The sequence below is a fragment of the Bradysia coprophila genome, chromosome II, assembly GCF_014529535.1.
Source record: "Bradysia coprophila strain Holo2 chromosome II, BU_Bcop_v1, whole genome shotgun sequence".
NCBI lineage: Eukaryota > Metazoa > Arthropoda > Insecta > Diptera > Sciaridae > Bradysia > Bradysia coprophila.
Window position 1 is genome coordinate 10,110,805 of NC_050735.1, and position 20,799 is coordinate 10,131,603.

Sequence of the window (20,799 nt, forward strand, 5' to 3'; positions counted from 1 at the left end):
TTTCGAAGTATTTGGCATAAAATAGTTATTTTTTTTATCGAGGCCCTTAGTCCGAAGGGATAAAATAGGAAATACTAACAAAAGCTTCGCTTTGTTCTGGCCGTAATTTCGCTCGAGTTGGATTTACCTATTTCTCCCAGAGGTGAACACAACGTTTTTCATGCGTACATGTAGTGTTTTGCCGTTTTTCTCTACGAAACGAAAACATTGTTTCGAAAACATAAACAAAGTGACAGTACTAATGTCATTCGACGAGTCGTGGAGAAAACACAATTTTCTAACGGCCTATTTCTATTGAGGGAACAAAATAATGCAAAACACAAGAGATAACAACTGTCGATTTCATAATTCACTCGGTTATGAGCGGCATGACAATCAAATTCCAATTCACTGCTGGCTTAAGTGACGAGTACATAACAGGTCTATTGGCTAGGGTGGGCCGTATTTTCATTTTGCTTTTATTTTAAAAGTCCTGGCCCCAGGCTGTACTTAGAATAGACCAAGAAATCCGAAACAGCAAAAAAAATCAAAAAAATATTTTTTCCTTGATTTTTGATTTTCGGGGTTTCAGCATGAGATTGCACACATTGGTGACTGATATCACGGGCATTTGGGAACAGAAGGCATTACTGCTAACTGTAGTTAATAGCTGAGGAGCCCAGCTGGGCAACTCTTCTCGGCCGAAAATGTCAACATTATTTGCAGAAAAAAAATGACAAATCATAGCATAAAATGTTGTGTGAGGTATGCCCGAATTTCTCTATTTTTGTTAGAGTGAAAAAATCAAATGAATAAAAAATGCAAATTAAAAGGTTCTAACCTGTAGACCATAAAAATCACTTTTCTGAGCAAATAAAAGTAAATTCGTCGATTTTTACGTGGAAATTTTTTTCACATTTTTTACAGCGTCAACATTTATTCGATTTTGTCCAGTTTAAGTATTCTATTTTGAGTACCACTCATGCTTGAAGTGCGTTGATTGGAGATTATATCGAAGATCAAAATATTTCGACTACCCTACGCATGTGGAATTTAACTCAACTCTCCGTCGATGCTTCGATCTTCATCTCAGGTGGAATAACTTATCTGCTCTGTTAAACTGAACAATACCAATGCTTCTCAATTCCAATAAAAAAATACATTACATTGATGCCCGTGCCACACAATACGGCTGATGTACACAACCAATACTCTCTCTAGCATCCAAACTCTATCAAAAAATCGATGTAGGGGGGAAAATAAGTTTGAGAAACGCTGATTTTTAATATGACTTAAAACCAACAACAACAACAACACGAGCGAACAAAGTAGCAGTGATTCATAAACGTATCTACCCCCTTAGTAATTGTAGTTTGGTTGGCTAGGGAGAGTATTGACACACCATATTAAATTTTCATGCGATTTGACAGATAAAATGTCAAACGAATATTGGCAAATGTATGAAATATTGGAAATATTGTGTGTGGTCAAGGCACTTCAAGCATGAGAGGCACTATAAATAGAGTACTGAAACAGTGTACCATACAAACGTAAAACACTTTAAAAACATTTTCATGTAAAATAGAGTGCTTTCTGCACCTGACCACTATGATCGATAATGTTTGATGTAGTTGGTGTAGTACGTACGAGTGTGTATAAATAGAATAAATCTACTATTTCTTTTGTTATTGCTTGGTGGTATGGTAGGTGCAAAGTCTTTTAATTCGTAATTTTAACAAACACCTTTCTATTGTATGGCTAATTATATGACAACAGCGCTCTTCGCATATTTTTGTCGTCGCTGTCGATAACAGATGACTATAGATAAAAAGAGAGATTTGTTTTGAGAAATGCTGCAAAGTCGAACATAGGAAGAAATGGAAAACTTCCAGAGATACTTAAAATAAGATTTTCTAAAGTTTAGTTCATTTATATTTTTTAACAGGAGTTCTATTCTATGGTCGAAAGCGAACATCGTTCTCACTTACAATTAAAATTTATTTCTACGATGTATAATACAATGGATAATTTCGTTCAAAAACATATTGCTATATGTTGTGCCATATTGCGTAACTATGAATGAAATGTACAGAGAGATTAGAGAGTCGAGCAAATCAACGAACTATTCACTAAATGCACAATAATGTCTCTTCGTTTACATTGCCTCGTTGTGAATCTTTGACACCATTTTACATACTAATGACGATAGAGTTGATTGACGGCGCTTTCCAACATCTACAACTTCATCGTGACAGGCCTCTTCCATGCTTTCATACTCGGTAACGCACTTGTTGGTAATTATACTGAAGGCAAACGCCGTTATGTCACAATGCCTGGCCGTGACAACCTATAACAATATAAATAATAATTTCGTCATTGTTCGTTCAACCAATGAAACTCTTTAATACGATTTTACCTCATGAACAGTCGACATACCAACAGCATCGACACCCAAAATTTTTAACATTTTCAATTCAGCCACCGTTTCATAATTTGGACCGCCCAAGCATGTATACACGCCCTCGTGAACCTCGTCTTTCATTCCCATCTCCTCGGCAATTTGCATGGCAAAATCAATCAATTTTCGATCGTAAGCTTTGTTCATTGGCGGAAATCTGGGGCCGAATCTGGTATCGTTAGGGCCTTGTAACGGATTATTACCGGCGAAACCCATTATGTTAATGTGATCTTTTACAATCACTATGTCGCCCACTTTATAATCTGGATTTAGACCACCAGCGGCATTCGTAGCAATCAGATGTGTTACGCCCACAAGTTTCATAACTCGGATAGGCATTGAGCACTAAATTGGAAGAAGCATTTCAATTGACGACGAGCTCAGCCAAACATTCGTAATGATTACCTTAGCCAATGGGTATCCTTCGTAATAATGGAAACGACCTTGCATGCACATGACAGGCACATTATCTAAGTAACCGAACATCATTTGTCCTGCATGGCCTTCAACAGTTGATACCGGAAAGTTTGGTATGGACGAATATGGAAATTTGTCGACATTTTTTAACATTTCGGCTAATGCTCCCAGTCCCGATCCGCATATGATACCGATTTTCGGTCGCACTTTAGTTCTATCCAGGAAGAATTTAGCAATTTGATCGAGTGTGTCATATGTGTATCTGAAAATTATTTGGTATGTTGTTAGCTTATTGTGGACGATTATTTAACGACGACAAATATAAATAATGAGCTCTAGATAAAGTCGTTGAATATAGCAAAATTACTTGAACAAAACAAGAGAAAGGTTTTATTGTCTGCCTCAAGAGAAAGTTGACCATTACATGACAGTTTGCCCTCTGCAAATGATCCATACATGAAGAATATTTTCGGATCATTTTACTTCAATTCCGAGGTCAATTCCGTTGTACTAATCAACTTTGAGAACTTGGGTTTTGCAATAAACGAGAATATATCTGAAGCTGTTGATTAGTTAATTCAGCCTTGTGATACTCGAGATACTTTCTCTTTGCAAAGTGTGCGTAATTTGTGAATGGTTCTTACGTAAAACCAGTTAAATCTCCGTCAAATTTTAAATTGGAAAAACTTAACGGTAAAAATAAAACCTTGGTGACCAATGACCATATAGCCATATATGACCATTCGTGTTATATACCAGAAACAGGAAAACTGTACTATACGGTGCACATAACGTTATCAAATCAACATTTATTTTGTTAAAACAATTTAGCGTTGACCTTAGAATTGTTGAACATTCAACTACGAATTGTATATGGGTCATCAAATGGTGAAGAATTTAAAACTTGATAATATGCCCAAGCGATTAAGATAGAGAGGAGATAGATAAATAGAAGTTTGCGATTGAGTTTAAAAATAAAAATGTTGTCCATTCTGGACGATCCATTCCAATTACCACTTACCAGTCCGAGAAAGGTTATTTGAAATATAGAATTGCACTGACCCTGAATATCGTTTTAAAATTGCAAAAGGTTGCAGGATTACTTTAACTAAGAACTATAAGCTATGAAATCGGCTTGTGCCATTTCTAAACGGGTTTCAGATTCGGGCTGGCTTGGGTCGTTCGGCTCTAAATCACGTTCAGTTGAAGCAATGAACAAAATGTATTCATCTTTTGTAAACTGCACTTATTGTTATGAAATTATTGTTGTTATGTGCGTGCAGTGTGCAGGATAAGAAATTGGATGGAAAGATATAACGTATATGTAACACTATTGCAATCTCGATCGTAATAAATCACAGAGGTAATTGCTATAAATGACACCAAGTTATTGCATACGGAGGATGCGAGCATTTCTAACGTAAACGATAAAACGATAGTTTCTAACAATAACGAAAACTTAAACGATCAATAAATGTCGGACAGTGTGAAGACAAATTGTCGTATAGAACGTCACTGTTTTGATATTCTTTCGGTATTCTTGCAGACCAGTTAATTATAAATTGCCTTGGGGTACTTGTCATTGAATATTTTCATATAAATTTTTGACAATCTGCCAAGGCAAGTTAAAATAACTGATCCGAATTATATTTCACATCATAACGGTCTATCAAGCGGTCTATAGACAGTTATGATTAGAGCAAGAATTCTGAAGAGCAGCTAGTTATAACTTGCCTTGAGGTACTTGTCATTAAATATTTTCTTATGGATTTTGACATATCTGAAGGTAATTTTAAAAAAAAACTGGTCCGCATCATATTTCCTTCTATCTCATCATATGTTTGTACTTATACAATGTTAAAAGAGAGTCGAAATTTTGACATATCACCCATCGAGATCAGTTGAATAGATCATTGTCAATGTCGTTTGAGATGTCAAATGAGCTGTCATTTTCACAAAGCTAACCACAATGTTACAAAAATTTATATGAAGCTGTCATTGTTTGAGGTTAGCTTTGTGAAATTGACAACTCATTTGACACTATTTTGAGAGAAGAAACCGTTATTTGACACTGATCTATTAACTGGTTTTTTCCCCTTTTTACTTACAAATTTTGGCAATTTATTTTTTCATTCATTCACTGCTATAATGAGATTAATAAATAATTAAAGTCTGGCAAAATCCAGGTCTAGGTCTAGGTTAAGTTCACAAAAACACCACGTATTTGTTATTCGTGAATGTTCTTCTCGTCGCTGAATATCTCATTGTAAAGTAATACACTTTTTTCAGCTACCTTCAATGTTTATAAAGTAGCTCCTTAGAATTGTTACAAACTGGAGCTACGCAGGTCACTCGTTGTGTTTTATTTTTTTGAAAAATAAATGAAATGAAATTCTAGGTACTCAAAAATCAGGTCTATAAATTTCAGATGATGTTGTCGTTTAAGTAATAACCATATAATTAACTAGAAACTTCATCCATAGTATGGATTCCATACGACAATATGCATTCACTGACCGACATTTTTGACAGGGACATTAACGTTTATTTTCTATTAAGTCGTCACTTCTTTAATATGGTGTTGAAATATTCAATTTTATGGTCGAGATTCTAGGTAAGAGATCAATAAATGCGACGAAATATATGCCAACTAAATAAGCAACAAAATTTTACGTGTTAATGCAATATAAATCAAGGCTGTATACTTTGGGGAGGTCACGCAGATGCAGATACGCGGGTTACACACCACGTTTCATACATAAAATTCACCACGCCATACAAATTCAATTTTGATGAATTTGTTTGTATGGAAAAGGTGTGTTCCCGCGTATCTAATAAAATGGCGATCTGCGTGACCTCCCCAAAGTATACAGCCTTGATATAAATGGCGCTTTGTTCATATAAAATAAGCATTACATAGGATAGTACGTACGTGGGTCCAAGTTTCTATTTTGACGAGTAGGAAGACCAGGCTATAACGTCCCAACTCGTCAAAATAAAAATTTATATCCACAGACGTAATGTAGACCTGTCAAAATTTTCACATAGAAGTTCACCGGACACAGTACCGCACTGGCTCGAAAAAGCCCATCGGGGGCTTCATGCAACTCAATTTAAAAAGGCCCACAAATTAAAAATTCTCATACAAAAATCCAAAAGGCCCATCGGGAATCCCCCGAATTCACCGTATGGCCAGTCATTACTGTACACACTCTGTATAATCGAAAATTATTCTTCTATGATGTGTCACGCATGTCATCCCCCTATTTTGTTGTCTCGTTTTCTCTTACACGATAATAGTATTTTTCGTTACGAGTGATGAAAAGTAAAATTCTGCTTTCGTCACGAGTCACGAACTCCGTTTTATGTGCCGTAAGAATCATAATGAAACGAAAAACAAAACAAAAACATTACAACAATTTCAGCTTTTCTTAGCAATCAGTGACGAAATACGTCGAATTATGATTCTAAAGCACAGAAAATATCTTTTCACAACGCAGGCTAGGAAATATTCATTTTCTCCCCCCTGTTGAAACTTCGGAAGCCTTTGTTGTGAAAAACGTTGTGCTTAACTCGGAAAAAAAAATTTCGTTACGCTCTGGCCGCAAACAGCATTCAAGAAATGCAATTTCCAAATTTTCTTCCCATTTGAACAAAAAACGAAACTGGCATTTAAGATGAATTGTCGGCAATACAATATGTTCCCCTTAAACGGTAGTATTATATATTTACCGGCCTGTCCACACCAGTTTTATAAAATGTGAATGAATTAGAATCTAATTTTCTTAAAATGTTATGATTATTCGAGTTGAGTAACTGTGGAAACGATTAGCCGCTGTTATTATGCATTTCTTACAACAATTACTGGCTTATTGTAGATGTAGATCGATCGGTTACCAACTCATAATGCAATAATCTAGGGATAATGCGGATTTGCTTTAGTGATTTAATTTTTTTGTTGTCGCTGCACCACTAATCGACGTCTGGTGATTGAAACAGGTTCTTTATAAATTGCAAGAAATTATTGCTATACCTTTCTGTTTCTAATTCAGTAAATACATGCATGCAACTATTTTATAATTGATTACGATTACAAAAAAATGTTGTACAAATCGCGAAAGACATTGACAGTGAGCAGAAAAAAATAGAGTTGAAATATACTTTCCGGTAACCCGTCCCAAGTTGTGGTAACTTTTAAGATAAATAAATAAGAATGTGAAATACTTTGTAGGTTACATCTAATTGTTCCTATTAAAAGCAATTAGTAGGACAATTATCATTGTATGCCTTGCATGGAATCCAGAATTGGACAGGACTAGGTACCAAAAGACGCAATCTACTCGAAGAGCGGAAATTATACTTGGAAGAGGCCGTCAAAATATGCAAAAATTAAAAAAAAAAAATCGCAAAATCTTTTCTATGTCCGATTAGCCCATATGGCCAGGCCAGTCCAAGCCTGATCGAATGATGCAATTCTTACACAAATTTTTCTGATCGTGTTTAGGAATTCAGAAATACTAAATTGTGTGCTGTGACACCCATGAGTACGAAAATGACTGAGAATTCAGATCCTGTTGGAACTTTGAACGTATCCTTTTTGGGTGTCTAATCAAGTCAAGTTACTATTGGGATATAATAAGAACACATCGTTGTTGCCGTCCGATAAAATATTCTGAAGTCTTTTTTAAAGCAGGAAACATGCACTTGCTGCACTCACAGGGTGAGTAAATTGAGTTTTCTTTCATTTCTATAATGAAGGATGTAACAGCACGTAATTGACTGATGTATCGAAAAAGGTTGCTGTACATAGTGGTATATATAAAAAAGCAATAAATTATCACTAAAATCATTGAATTTCTAAATACTGCTATGTGCTTGGTCTGCATAGTTCCGTTGTAGGGCTTGTGTTTATTATCACAAGAGACAAGAATGATAACAAATATTTAAGAATGAAGTTTCCGGTTATCAGTGTTAATACATGCGTATCGATCATGCTTAAAGACAGTTTGTGTGTTTAGGATCGTCACGTTATATATGCCTGTATAGTACAGCAATATACATAACTGATCACTCCATTAACGTTATCTTCGTTTTGTCGATTATAGTGTAAATATAAGCAGCTCATCAACGTCATGTTTTCTCAAAAACACCCGACAATATTGCTTATCAATTTGCATGACGTGAGACGAACTGTTCTTATGTTTGGATAATACCCCCAGCGTTTTTTTTGAAAATATTTTTTTTCTTATTTAAAAATGGAAATTTTTCCTTACATAAGCTTGAGCGATAAAAGTGTTCCAATCTATTAAAAATAAAATGGAAACCGTCTGAGTCAAAAGGTTAATTTTTTTGGTTTTTGTGCCTTCAAATGCAATTTATCAAAAAACGCCCGGGTCAGAAAATCTTCTGGATCTGCCACTGAAACTCAGCCGGCATATTTTTTTTACTATGATAAAAACTTTATGAATGGACAACAGTCCCATCGGAGCCTAAGGTTCACGATTACTCCACCCATTTATTCTATTTTCCGAATTGATGAAGATCCCGAGCCAATCGCGAGCTTAACACTAAATGTTTATGAATTGTGCCCTGGGACGCCAGTTTTTGTGAATGTAAATTTTAAATAACTTTCGAAACAAACGTACAAATCTTCTTCCTTGCAAATGCCTCCTCCATTTTTGTATGAACTGCCGTTCGTGTATCCATTGCCGTTTAAATCGATTTTACCATTACCCTGAACGATATTCATCTTTCTTTTTAGTCTACAATGTTAAACTGATCACTATATGGATGAACCACACTGACTCTGATGTACACTTGAACAAATTTATCAAAAATATCTTTCGCTTTGTCTGAATTAATTCTTAGGAAACCAAACTCAATTGAAATTCAAAGGCAGATTATCTTTTTCTTGAAAAATTTTCCTTTTCAGCTTCTTCGATGTCACTAGAACAAAATCTGACCAACAACTGAAACTGCAATTGATCGGCGTTAACGTATTATGAGAAGTATGATAATAAGCAAAATAAGTCGGCTGTTTTTGTAGACATAATTTTACATACGAGTTTAGCTCTTAGTGATAACAAGTTTTACTCTTGTTTTTCTTAAATACTTTTTTTTTGAAAAAATTTATGTAAAACCAAGAAAAACAAAACGTACACGTACATACTGATGTACGTAAGGTCACAAAACGTAAGTATATAAACAACACTGAGCACTCTTCCAATCTGGAGTGTTTATGATGTTGTTTATTATTATTTCAATTAAATAATTTGATTTGAATCTACATTTATATATGAATAACACCAGAGATACATTCAATTTTTGTTGTTCTCGTGTCTTTGAATTGGTTCAAAGCAGCAAAAAAAAAAAGAATTCTTATCGTCTGAAGCTATTACATTAAAATACGTCTTTTAGAATTTTTCCTATTTTTTTTTTTGTGATTTATGTATTTTATGTATGATAAAGAAACATCAAGCTTATAACTAGTCAGCCAATATCATTGTTTCATTGATTAATCTTGTATGCTTCTTTATACAATTCGAGAAACGAAGAATCGGAAGGCAGCCCGGAAATCACCGGAAATCAATGGTAATCCCATTCTTCAAAACAACAATTTTCGCTAAAGCATCGAATCACACAGGCTCGAACTGGCCCTATGAGCATTCGGGTGATAAAAAAAAAAAAATTATTTAAAAAATTCGTATAACGCCCAAAGGGATTCTTTGAGCCATCGTGTACTGACAGTAACATTTGTAACTATTACCGGATTACGTAATGGATTAAGTCCATTACGTTAAGCTCTTCCCACGTATCCTACCCTAATCTAACTCTAACTCCAATACATATTTGAAAAGAATATTGTCATGCATGAATCTTGTAAACGACAAGGGGCAAATAATTCACAAATGATGCAACAACGACTACTTGACAATCATACAATTTAAATAAAATTTTGTCTGAAACAAATCAGCAAATCAAGAAACATTCTGTCTAAAAAAAATAAATACGAAAGATACGACAAACGAGGCATATTTTAACAAAATCTGTCACTACTTCTGTCACGACAGAGTAAAGTTAACCAAGCAAGAGCGCTGATTTGACAAGGGACCTGAAAAATCTATCTTTATTTTGCTCTGCCGTGCTTCTCTTCAAAAGCACATAAAATGAAAGCACACCATGATGGTCTGTTTATGTACAATACTCTCTCTAGCATAGCAACTCTCTTTTGAGGCTGTCAAGACAACACCTTTTTTCTTTGTTTGTAGAATCAAGCATTTTTCACTAATTTCTTTTACTCTTTTACCACCCTAATAAATAATGTAGTTAGGTTGCTAGAGAGAGAACTGGTACTGGTCTAGCTTTGAAGTTCCAATAAAATTTGTTTGTTCTGTTTGTAATAGGTTTTGAAGCAGAACAAATTTCCTACGGGACCCCTAATCTGTTGTGTTAAGTCAAAATAACGTATCTCATTTATGTCTCTGCTTTTGAAGAGCTTTCTCGAGCTTTGAGCTTCTTTTGTATTCCATTTAAATCTTCCACTTTTCCACAGAAGCACAAAGTTTTCGAAATATCCGCCGTAAGTGCGGTCGAAATTCAAAATGGAAAGTGCGGAGGTCTTTCTAACGTATCGTCGTTTTCATACAATGAAGAGTTGAAATGTATTTTTCGGTTCACTTTTTCATCGAATCGTTCACACTTTTAGACACATTTACGGCGTGAATAGACTTTGCATGAAAAACAAAGAATAGAAAAGGCTTCTTTTGAGAACTACTCCCAGATGGTGGAACAGGTATCGCACATTTTCGAACTTGACCTGAGGATTTCAATACTTCATCGAAAAAAAAGTTTTTGAAAATCCGTTGAGATTTACTCAAGTTATCGTGTTTACAAAAGCGATTAAAACAAAAGCGACAAAGGCATTACATACAATGGGTAATTTTATTTGGTGTGCATAACTAGCAACAGCTGGTTTTCCATCAGCTGACACGCACACATTAGTAGTTTGTTTACCTAATAGCATATTTTGATACAAATAATAAGAATTCGACCACCATATGAAGCTTCTGCCATCTGTATGTAACTTCAAATATTTTTTACATTTGAATATTGGCAAACGGATAAAAATTTAGTAATTTATTCCAGTTAATATCAATGATAATATGCTTAAGTCCTTAAGTATTATAAAACTGAATAAATATACATCTTGTAAATACATACATATATGCATAAATGGTTCCAACAAACATCGATATAATTTCGATCAATTTTTGGCTGAATTAATTAATAATTCTATTATTCCCACCTCTTGAGTGTAAGTGTTACAATCGAACAATTTTTTTTATTGTTTGAAACCCATAAGTCAGTCAATGACAGCAAGCCAAATGAACTCACGCACCGTATATTTCCTATGCGGAAACTTCGAAAGTAAAAATTTTATATACGCAATAAAGTTCAACGAAGGAAAGTGGTACTATTTTGACGAAAAGGACGCTTTCATCCAACATCATACAAGTGTTTCAACACATTTGGAACATCGCATTGACCAATTAAGAAATGAATTGCGACCATTGTTTATGTCGTTAACCGAAGAACAGTTCCAGGTGTATGTGAAAGATGGAAAGTTTGTTTTTGAAGGAGTCGAGCTGAAGACGCGTACGTTGCTATCAACAATTTAAAAAAAATCTTTCTTTAAATGCATGTTCCTCTACTAGATACGCAACTCAGAGGTCAACCAGATCCGCCTTCTGTAAAACAGAGATACAAGTCAAATTCAAATACTGACCGTCTGGTATTCAAAATTGGCAAGACTAATCCTGCAGATTTTTTGTTGGATTTTGAAAAGTGTGCAGACGTGAAAGTGGAAAAAGATAAATTGTTCAAGATCCGCGATTTTGTAAAACGCGAAGACAGACAGGAGTTTAGCACTTTATTTTTCAAAGGCGATTGGGAGGCTGCACGAAATTTGTTTCTGAAGAAGTACTCATTTGCCTTCACTGAAAACAAAAAAAAAGCGCTTAGCTTAGCTTTCGATGGGGAGACAAGTCTCCGAGAATTTTTTATCGACAAAATCGATGCAATGTCCACGTACACCCGTCTCAGCTTTAAAAACCAGTTTGACATGATCTTGGCAGATCTACCAAACGAAATATCCAATCTATTTATTATCAAGGACAAGACGAATTGCTCAAAAGCTGAAATTTTAAAGTTTTGCGATTCAATTCAAGAATTCGCGAATGAATTCAACAACGTGAATTCTGGAAGCACAACTCCCATTGCCCCGTCTGAAGAAGAAGATTTAGTTGAACAAGACATGGAGATCATTTGTGAATTAGATCCTGGATCTGAGGTTCAATCGCTGTCGGGTTTAAGTTCAAGCTCACAACTCTATCGTAATCGAACCAAAGAGCGTGTTGCATCGCTTGAACAGGGTGAACCGTCCAAAAAAATGAAAAGACGACATATGTGCGACGAGTCTGATACAAGTCAGACTGATTCTTCGATTCAATCAGCAGCATCTCCGTACTCGGATTTTTGAAATAAAATTTTGTATTTGCGATATGGAACGATTTTTATTTGTATTTCAAACTTACATAACCCAGTTACGCTTCCGATAATTTACGTAGTTCCGATAAAACTGACGAGCTAAGAATCCGTTTATTAGCGCGACGAGTATAGTCAACTAAATTCGTGAGCTCAGCACTATCCGATTCTTTCTGAGACATTTTCTTTTCTACTTTCATCTGGTTCTTTTCCATTTGTTTCAATTTCACTTTTAAGGCCCCATTGTCTTTTGTCAACTTCGTCATTTTTAACTTCAGCTTTTTATTTTCCTCACGGAGCTTTTCCGACTCTTTAGAGATAATCTTAGAGTTTTTAGGTGTAGATTGTCGCTGAACTGTACGAACAATATCGGAACGGTTAGATGGTGAATTTGCATTCCTTGTAGATGCTTTGGAGTTTTCCTCTTCTTTGACCAATTCATTGTACGCGGTCTGGTAAAAGCACTTATCTTTTAAGATTTGACGATTTTCAGCGACCAATTGCTTGTTTACATCAAGAAGATCTCTTTTTTCTAAATTAAAGTCGCGAATTCGCATTTCTTCTGCGTCTGTAACATCTTCCACAAATTTTCTATGAAACTTTTTCTGTTTATCCACGTATTTTTCAAGTTCTTTAATCTTTTGGGTCAGCTGATCATTGTCAGCCTCTAATGAAGAAACTTGTTCATACATATCTCCTGCATGATCAATATTAATGTCCATATTTAATCGACAATCAAAATGACGAATTCAGGAACGTTGATATTTTCCAGATAAATTATGTCAACTGTTTGCAATTTTATATCAATAAGTCTATAATTCTGAAATTGTCTTTACAATACATGAAATGTCTTACGCACAAGCTATAGGTTTTATTGCCGGCCCTATGCAATAATTGTCTCTTACATAGAAATTTTCCTCTTGCGAAAATTATCTATTACATGATTGATATCTTCGCTTCATTGGATGCTGCAACCTAACTCATTAACTTGTTTTTGTAACTGTTCTTCGACAAATGTAGCTCTATGCCCAGACTCGGCTCAGATAAACAAACTCAACACTTTTCGGAAGACAGTTACCGAAGCTTGTTGCTCAAAGACATACTTGAGAAAAAATCAACTTGCACTTATATTCATTCATTATGCAGTAGAAATGAAAGTATTTAGATAGCTACAGCGCTATTATTTCATTAAGCAGTGTTCTCTTTGTGTTGCGAGCTTGCTTAAATTACAAAATTGTTACCTCGTGTAATGAATAACTTTCGCCGCATCCACTGTAACCTATTATTGTATTATTGTATTTCATTTACATTGTTGCAACACACACAAACTTTATTTCATGTGGCTGAACGTCAGAATAACGTCAAATTAATTACTAAAAGGAGCGAAAAAGGAAAACATTGTCGAGCAGGTTTGAGTTCAGAATAAATTAAAATGAGTGAGGAACAACCCTTAACTGCAATGGTTTTCCTTGAAGTACGGAATGATAAGGAGCGAGGCAATCTTGTCTTAACGATACGCAAGGAAGGAAACGATGATGTCCACTTCTTCAGATTCCACCACCAACAAGTAAAACATCACCCGGAGCAAATTCAACAGATCGTTCAACAATCTCGACCATCAGCACGAACAAAGTCGATAAAAGTGGACATAATATCCTTCGGAAGACAGTATTAGTCTGGAAGTGATTTTGAGTTTAAAGGAGTGAAACTTAACTCAACAAAAAAACAGGCTTCGACAGTCTACAATCGACTGATCAACAAAGAAGTTGGTTTACTCAAGCGTAAGAAAACAGTGGAAGAGACGAAACTGAAGAAGATAAAAGAAAAGAATGAAAAAATTGCGAGCAAATTTCAAGAGGAGGAATCAGCTTTTCAGATTGAAAGAGCTAGACGTATAGCGGCTGCAATGAATCAATAAGAAGGAGTCAAAGTCATTTGATTAACGATTATGTAAAGACAAGCCAAAATAAACCATTGAATTTTCTGCAGAAGTGGTCATTTTCATTTTTTGATAACAAAGGTCTACTTCTAGTATTTGTGTTGAATTATCACAAACATTTAATGAGTAGAAATCAGTGTTTGTCAATAAAACAATTAAATTCCACTATCGTCACATTTTATTAAGCTCATACAACTCAAAAATTAGACCAGCTAGTATTTGGTTTGTTTGCCTTTATTTTTTATAACATCTTGAAGACGCTGCGGCATGGACATCATACAATTCTTAATAAATGAAGATGGGATTTCCTTCCAGCTCTCTCTTATTAGTCGGTGAAGATCATCTTTAGTTGAGACACATATGTTTCGCATTTTCCTGTTCAAACGTTTTTGTAGTTGAGCCCAAACGTTTTCGATGGGATTTAAATCACCACTTTTTGGTGGAAAATCAATCACATTCACGCCGATTGACTTTAAAAAATCAATACCTTTTCCATGAATTGTAGCATTATCTATCAATACAGTTTTCCCTTCAACAATCGGTTTTACGCGGGAACTCATTAACTGATTAAATTGATTGCCATTGAATTTCGTCGGGATAGAATATAACATATTCGGACCTCTAGAAGAAATTACGCCGAGTAGATTGACCTTATTTTTGGGATTCTGCACTTCAGGTGTAACTATTTTATCTACGTCGAATCGTTGATTTCTTCCTCTTTTCACCAACACCTTTCCGTTAGCATAAGTTTGGACAGTTTTCTCATCCATAGAAATAACATTCGACCACTGCCAAGTCCAATTCTCGTATTTTATGGCAAATCGAAGTCGCTTGATTTGATGTTGCATGGATAAAAATGGCTTGTAACAAGCAGTGTAATTTTTAATTCCATTCTTGCTCAATACTTTTGATATAGTCATGCAAGACACCATCAAATCAAGATCCTTTATGCACTGTTTGTACGTGTTGAATGGGTGTTCCAAGAAATACTCCAAGGTATTGTAAACTTGTTGTGCTGTTAAACATCGAAATTGTTTTTCCTTCTTCTTTTGGACCAAAACTTTGCCTTTTCTCCAATTATTGATAATTGACGACACAGTATTCCGATGCAAACCGAACCGGTCACAAATCAAACTATTCTTAAATCCTCTCAAGTGTAATTCAGTTATTTGTATTTTAGCATCAACTGATAGTTTGCCCATTTTGAAATACTAAAGAGTCTCATCAAAAGTGACATTAGTGTCAATTTTGAAATACCGAAACGACGTCAATGTGAAAACGGTGGAAACTAACAAAATGTTTAAGCTTGTAATAATCATGGAATGCTAAAGCAGTTCTTTAGGAACCTTATACTTAGTGTCTGCTTATAAATTTCTTAATGTACAATAAGCCGTAAGAGCTGCTTTGGTAATGATTGCAAATATTTTTTTCTTTCCACAATCTAAGATTTTAAATGTTTCACTGATTTATTTGAATTTACTGCCAAATTCCTATTCCTAAACATGATGAACAAATTCGCATTCAGGTGGCATTAAATTTACTTGGGGATACAGACAATAACTCACAATTTACAATGGGATTCAAATCTATTCATGTATGTGTCTTTATCACCAGCTGATCGAAAGCCAGCTGTTGCAAGTTATGCACACCAAATAAAATTACCCATTGTACATACATTCTACATTTTTTTTATATTTCCCTACCTTTTCAATCATAGTTACATTCCTAATTCCGCCAGCGAAATATGTCGTGGAATTTATCGAAATTATTTGCTTTGTAGGGCTACCTACAGTTCCTAAACATTTCCGCTTACAAACGTCAACGCACGTCAAACATAAATGGTACTCTAAATACCTTCTGCAGCTAACTACTATGATCACTTATACTTGAAGTGATCTGTTATAAGAACAAAAAATCAAAACGTTGATTTTATAACGCATCATATATCAGAATTTCAAATATATTCAACTAGAATTCGATCGTATTATACACAATTGTCATCAATTTTAGTTGCGCTTTCCTTTTCCGACCACGACGACATTAAAAAAAAGCTACAACGAAAATTAATTGTAGAACGAAAGCTCATTTTCATTTCGTCAAACTATACACATTTCGGGCGTAACTAATTTTTGTGGAATAACGGGTTTTCGGGAATAAATCTTCATTCAGCTTATGTGAAAATGAAAATCAAAGCCACATCCGATCCGCATGATTGATGGCTATATAGAACCGTTAGTCTCTCCTGACAATTTTGTGGAACAACTTTTTTCTCGTTCCACAAAATTGGCAGGGGAGACTAACGGTTCTATAGAGCCATCGATCATTCGGATCGGACGTGGCTTGAATTTCATTTGTCCGATACCTTGGCAAATTCATTCTTAATATTGCCAAAATTGTATGGGATTTTTAGCTACGCTCGATGTATAAATCAGCCTTTATGCAATAAAATAGCATATTCGAAGAAAATCTTAACAAGCCTCGGTGATCCCCTGACATCTCAATAATCTACTAAAAAATAAATCGAGAATTGAATTTTGCCTTGACGCAACACACTTCAAGCAAAAGTGATCATCGTAAACATCTGTCAAATATATCATGTCATACAACTGTACGAAATGGTTTTTTTTTACAGTGTGTTACAGTTGTGTGACACACTGTCAAGTTTCAGTACCCTATTTAGAGTACAATTCACGCTTGAACTGCGTTGCTTCACGTTTAAATTCTGTAATATCCACATTTATGCACCGAATTTTAAAATAAATTTTTATTAAACAAGTGTGGTTTAACGATACACATTATACGCAAGGTAAGAACACACATTTATACGCAGTTTTAATTATCACAAATTTTTTCACACAATAGCTAGCTATAGTTAGTCATTGCATGGGTCAAAAAAAATAATTTTCAAGTGAAAGACTTTGAAGAACACCTGTGATACAATAACTCTAGAATAATGTTTCTGTTTAAATCTTTTGTCACTTACAAATTTTCGCTGTAAATGTTATGGTACAAATTTGTAGTTTTCTCAATTAGATTTGTCTGCGCTGTACCATTTCTAGTTTTTATGAAGTCCCCTACATTTTTCAAATTACCATTTAAATCCAACAAGCAATTCATTTTAAACACAAAACTTAAAAAAAAGGAAAGCAAAATTCAAATATTTCTTCGATGCACTGATATAACTTTATTGCCAACAATGTTCAGCAATATATATATAGAGAACGCGCTTCCGATGCTTTCAAGTGTAATAAGTTAAATGACAATAATCATGGAATATTAACCATTTAAATATGACCTGATAAAACAATAATGCAAACGCACGATTGTTTTTTTTTCACTATAAATAAATTCATTCCCATGCAAAAATAAAGAGAACAAGTTACATGAATAAGTTATTTATGCAACAAGTTTATTAAAGGGGTTGTTTTTGTCACTAGATGTTGTGACAAAGAAAAAAACGAATTCTCAACGTATTCGCTGTGCAAAATATAGCTCCACCTTCAACATACATTTTACTGAATAAATGAAAAGTTGAATTCCACATGAGCCCAAAACGAACTGTAAGCCCAACCACTAACAGAACAGCTACACCGTCGTCCATAGAGAACCCTAAACTCAATTCTGTGAAAAAAATTGAAATTATTGAGCTGCCGTTTAATTTTGTGTTGTGCCCGGATCAGCTTCAAAAAAGTTAAATTAAATAAATGTCCAATGTCTAAAAGGTGAAAGCTTAAGTGTTTAAGCTCAGTATTTTGCAAGAAAACCATTCAAACATTTGTTTCTATTTTAAAACGGTAACGCCTGCTCATTTTCGCCGCATATATTTTCAGGTTAGGGAATCAGTTTTGACATTTCGAATAACCTTGGACTTGATCTATATAGCCAAATCAAGGGGATGTTCCTCGACAAGTATATTTGGCTTTCGTGTTGGTGGTTCAAAATTTGGTCGACGGAGGAGTTTCATTTACGTTTAATGGTTCAAAAGGAGTGATAAAGAATGAGAATCGAATGATTAAAAGAAATCGAGTGATAGAAAGGTGCTTCATTCACCACCTAAAAAATACAAGAAAAAGTACATTTCTCGCAGCGCAGTTGTGGAAAAAGCCCAATAAAATGTTGTTGTGTCAAGTTCACGATGCCAATTGCACTATATTACGTTCTGCGTGCTTAAAAGTAAGCTAATATGTGCTTAGAAGTATGCCAGATAGGTCGTTGGACAGATTTCTTAACTGATTGGACATGGTTTACGAATTCCAGTTTGTATTACATACATTTTGCATACAGTTTGTGAGCACCAGTTTCGGGTTCGTGAGTTTTTTTTTACCGTCGGTCAACAAAGACATTAGACATGTCCAGTCATCTATAATTTCATCTCGTTCTACAAATTTAATAGGGCTAAAGCTAAGATTATTTGAATCTGATTTGGACTGAACCTGATTTGAAAATATTTACCTGACCTGAATTAATCTGAAATCGGAAAATCAGTAAAAATTCACGTTAATTCGGCCAAATGTTAAGTTAACCTGAACCTGATTTACCTGAGCCTTTACTTATTTTCAGATACTGAAATACAGATTCAGATCAATGGATACCTGACCTGTTCCGAGTCTCACAAACTTAGATATATTCGTCCAACAAAGATATTCGAATGGGATCACACAATATACTATTCACGCCGTAAGTGTGCCTTAAATTTGAATCTTAAGTGAACCATTCGATGAAAAAGTGAACCAAAAAATACATTTCAGCGCTTCCCTGTATGAAAATGACGCTACGTTAAAAAGACCTCCGGACTTTCCATTTTGAATTTCGACCGCACTTACGGTGTGAATTGCTATAATCCCTATAATCCAAATTCCAAATTAACCCAATTTCCGTTAGCATTTAACGGAAGCTGATAAATTTTACTCTATTCGGTTAAATGTACCGATCGTTAAATTTATTGTACGATTGTACCTCCGACACTACTTTTTTGATCGGATAAATTTCACTGACATTTGTTTAAATTCAAGGATGTACACTGGTCATGCAGGTGCAGATACGCAGGTGACACACCACGTTTCATACAAACAAGGCATCAGAACAGTCGGAGCGTTTGCTGCGACTTAGCCCCGTACAACCCGTAATCCTATTTCGTCCGCAACCATAATACGTCCGTAGCCCTAATAAGCCCGGAACCCTAATACGTCTACAACCCTCTAATGCGTCTGTTACCAAAATGCAAGTCAAGTTGGGCATTGTCAAATTTACTGAAACTGTTCATTTTTAAAATTGCGCATAGCGCAATTACGAAAGCCCGTACGAAGTACCTTTCAAATAAAACCAACAATTTACGACATTATTTTAGAAACCCAAAATTTTTTGCCAACTTTCCATTGGGTATTCAATTACCTCTCAAATGAAACAAAAACTAGCAAAATCGGTTGAGATTTACTCGATTTATGTGCAAAAAGCACTTAGGGCCGAGTAGCGGCCTTAGTGCAAGGGCCCAAATTTGAAACTTTTTTTGCCATCATTCTATTCGGCATTCAATTATCTCTCAAATGAAACAAAAACTAGCAAAATCGGATGAGATTTACTCGATTTATGTGCATAAAACACTTAGGGCCGAGTAGCGGCCTTAGTCCAAGGGCCCAAATTTGAAACTTTTTTCGCCACGTTCTTTTCGGTATTCAATTACCTTCCATAAAAAACAAAATCTAGCAAAATCGGATGAGATTTACTCGATTTATGTGCAAAAAACACTTAGGGCCAAGTAACGACCTTTGAGCCCTCCCAACTAGCCCACGTTGCATCTTACCCAAAAACAATGTTCAGCAACTTTGTTCTACTCGTCAATACCTTTCATTTGATATATCACAAGCAGCTATTGCGTGCGTATTTCGGTAGATATCGCCGAAAGACTGAAAAACACCTATAGGGCCCTAGCTCTGGAGGGGCCGACCATACCATGCCCATTTTCGAACTTGACCTTACTTTTGTCGATACCAATCGGGGAAAAAAAGAAGTCACGGACGGACGGACGGACGGACATTTTTTTATTGCGGATTCGTCATCTATGAACATAACCAAATGCTTTGACCTTACTGTCTGCTTCCAATTCGACGTGTTACAAACGGCATATTAATCTTATAAGCCCCCAGTACTTCGTACGGGGCTAAAAATTCACTAAGCCATACAAATTCAATTTTGGGGAATTTATTTGTACGGAAAAGGTGAGCTTCCGCGTATCTAAAAAATGGCTATCTGCAGGGCCTCCACAAAGTTTGCAGCCTTGGCTAAATTTAACAGCGGTGACAGTAATTGAGCTATTGATTTTCGTCTTGCTGTTAAATTAGGTACTCCTGAATTTCGATTATTTTATGTCTGAATTCGGAGAAAAATTCTCACCTAACCTTGGACACACTAAAAATTAAGCAAAAAGTATTGTAGATTACAGAATTTAAGCAAAATATTAAATTTA

General features: G+C 35.2%; 1 protein-coding gene across 2 annotated transcripts; it reads right to left on the minus strand.

The window, feature by feature from the left end:
- Nucleotides 1-1,893: 1,893 nt before the first annotated feature.
- Nucleotides 1,894-17,588, minus strand: LOC119071850 (purine nucleoside phosphorylase-like). Of its 2 annotated transcripts, none has more exons than XM_037176911.1 (4): nucleotides 17,320-17,588; nucleotides 2,843-3,116; nucleotides 2,396-2,782; nucleotides 1,894-2,326 (listed from the first exon to the last, which is right to left on the minus strand). In XM_037176911.1, the coding sequence occupies exons 1-4, from the start codon at nucleotides 17,451-17,453 to the stop codon at nucleotides 2,135-2,137; spliced, it is 987 nt and encodes a 328-aa protein (XP_037032806.1). In that variant the 5' UTR covers nucleotides 17,454-17,588; the 3' UTR covers nucleotides 1,894-2,134. The 2 variants fall into 2 exon arrangements, with proteins under 2 accessions (XP_037032806.1, XP_037032814.1); XM_037176919.1 differs by lacking the exon at nucleotides 17,320-17,588 and adding an exon at nucleotides 8,500-8,854.
- Between the last annotated feature and the right edge of the window lie 3,211 nt (nucleotides 17,589-20,799).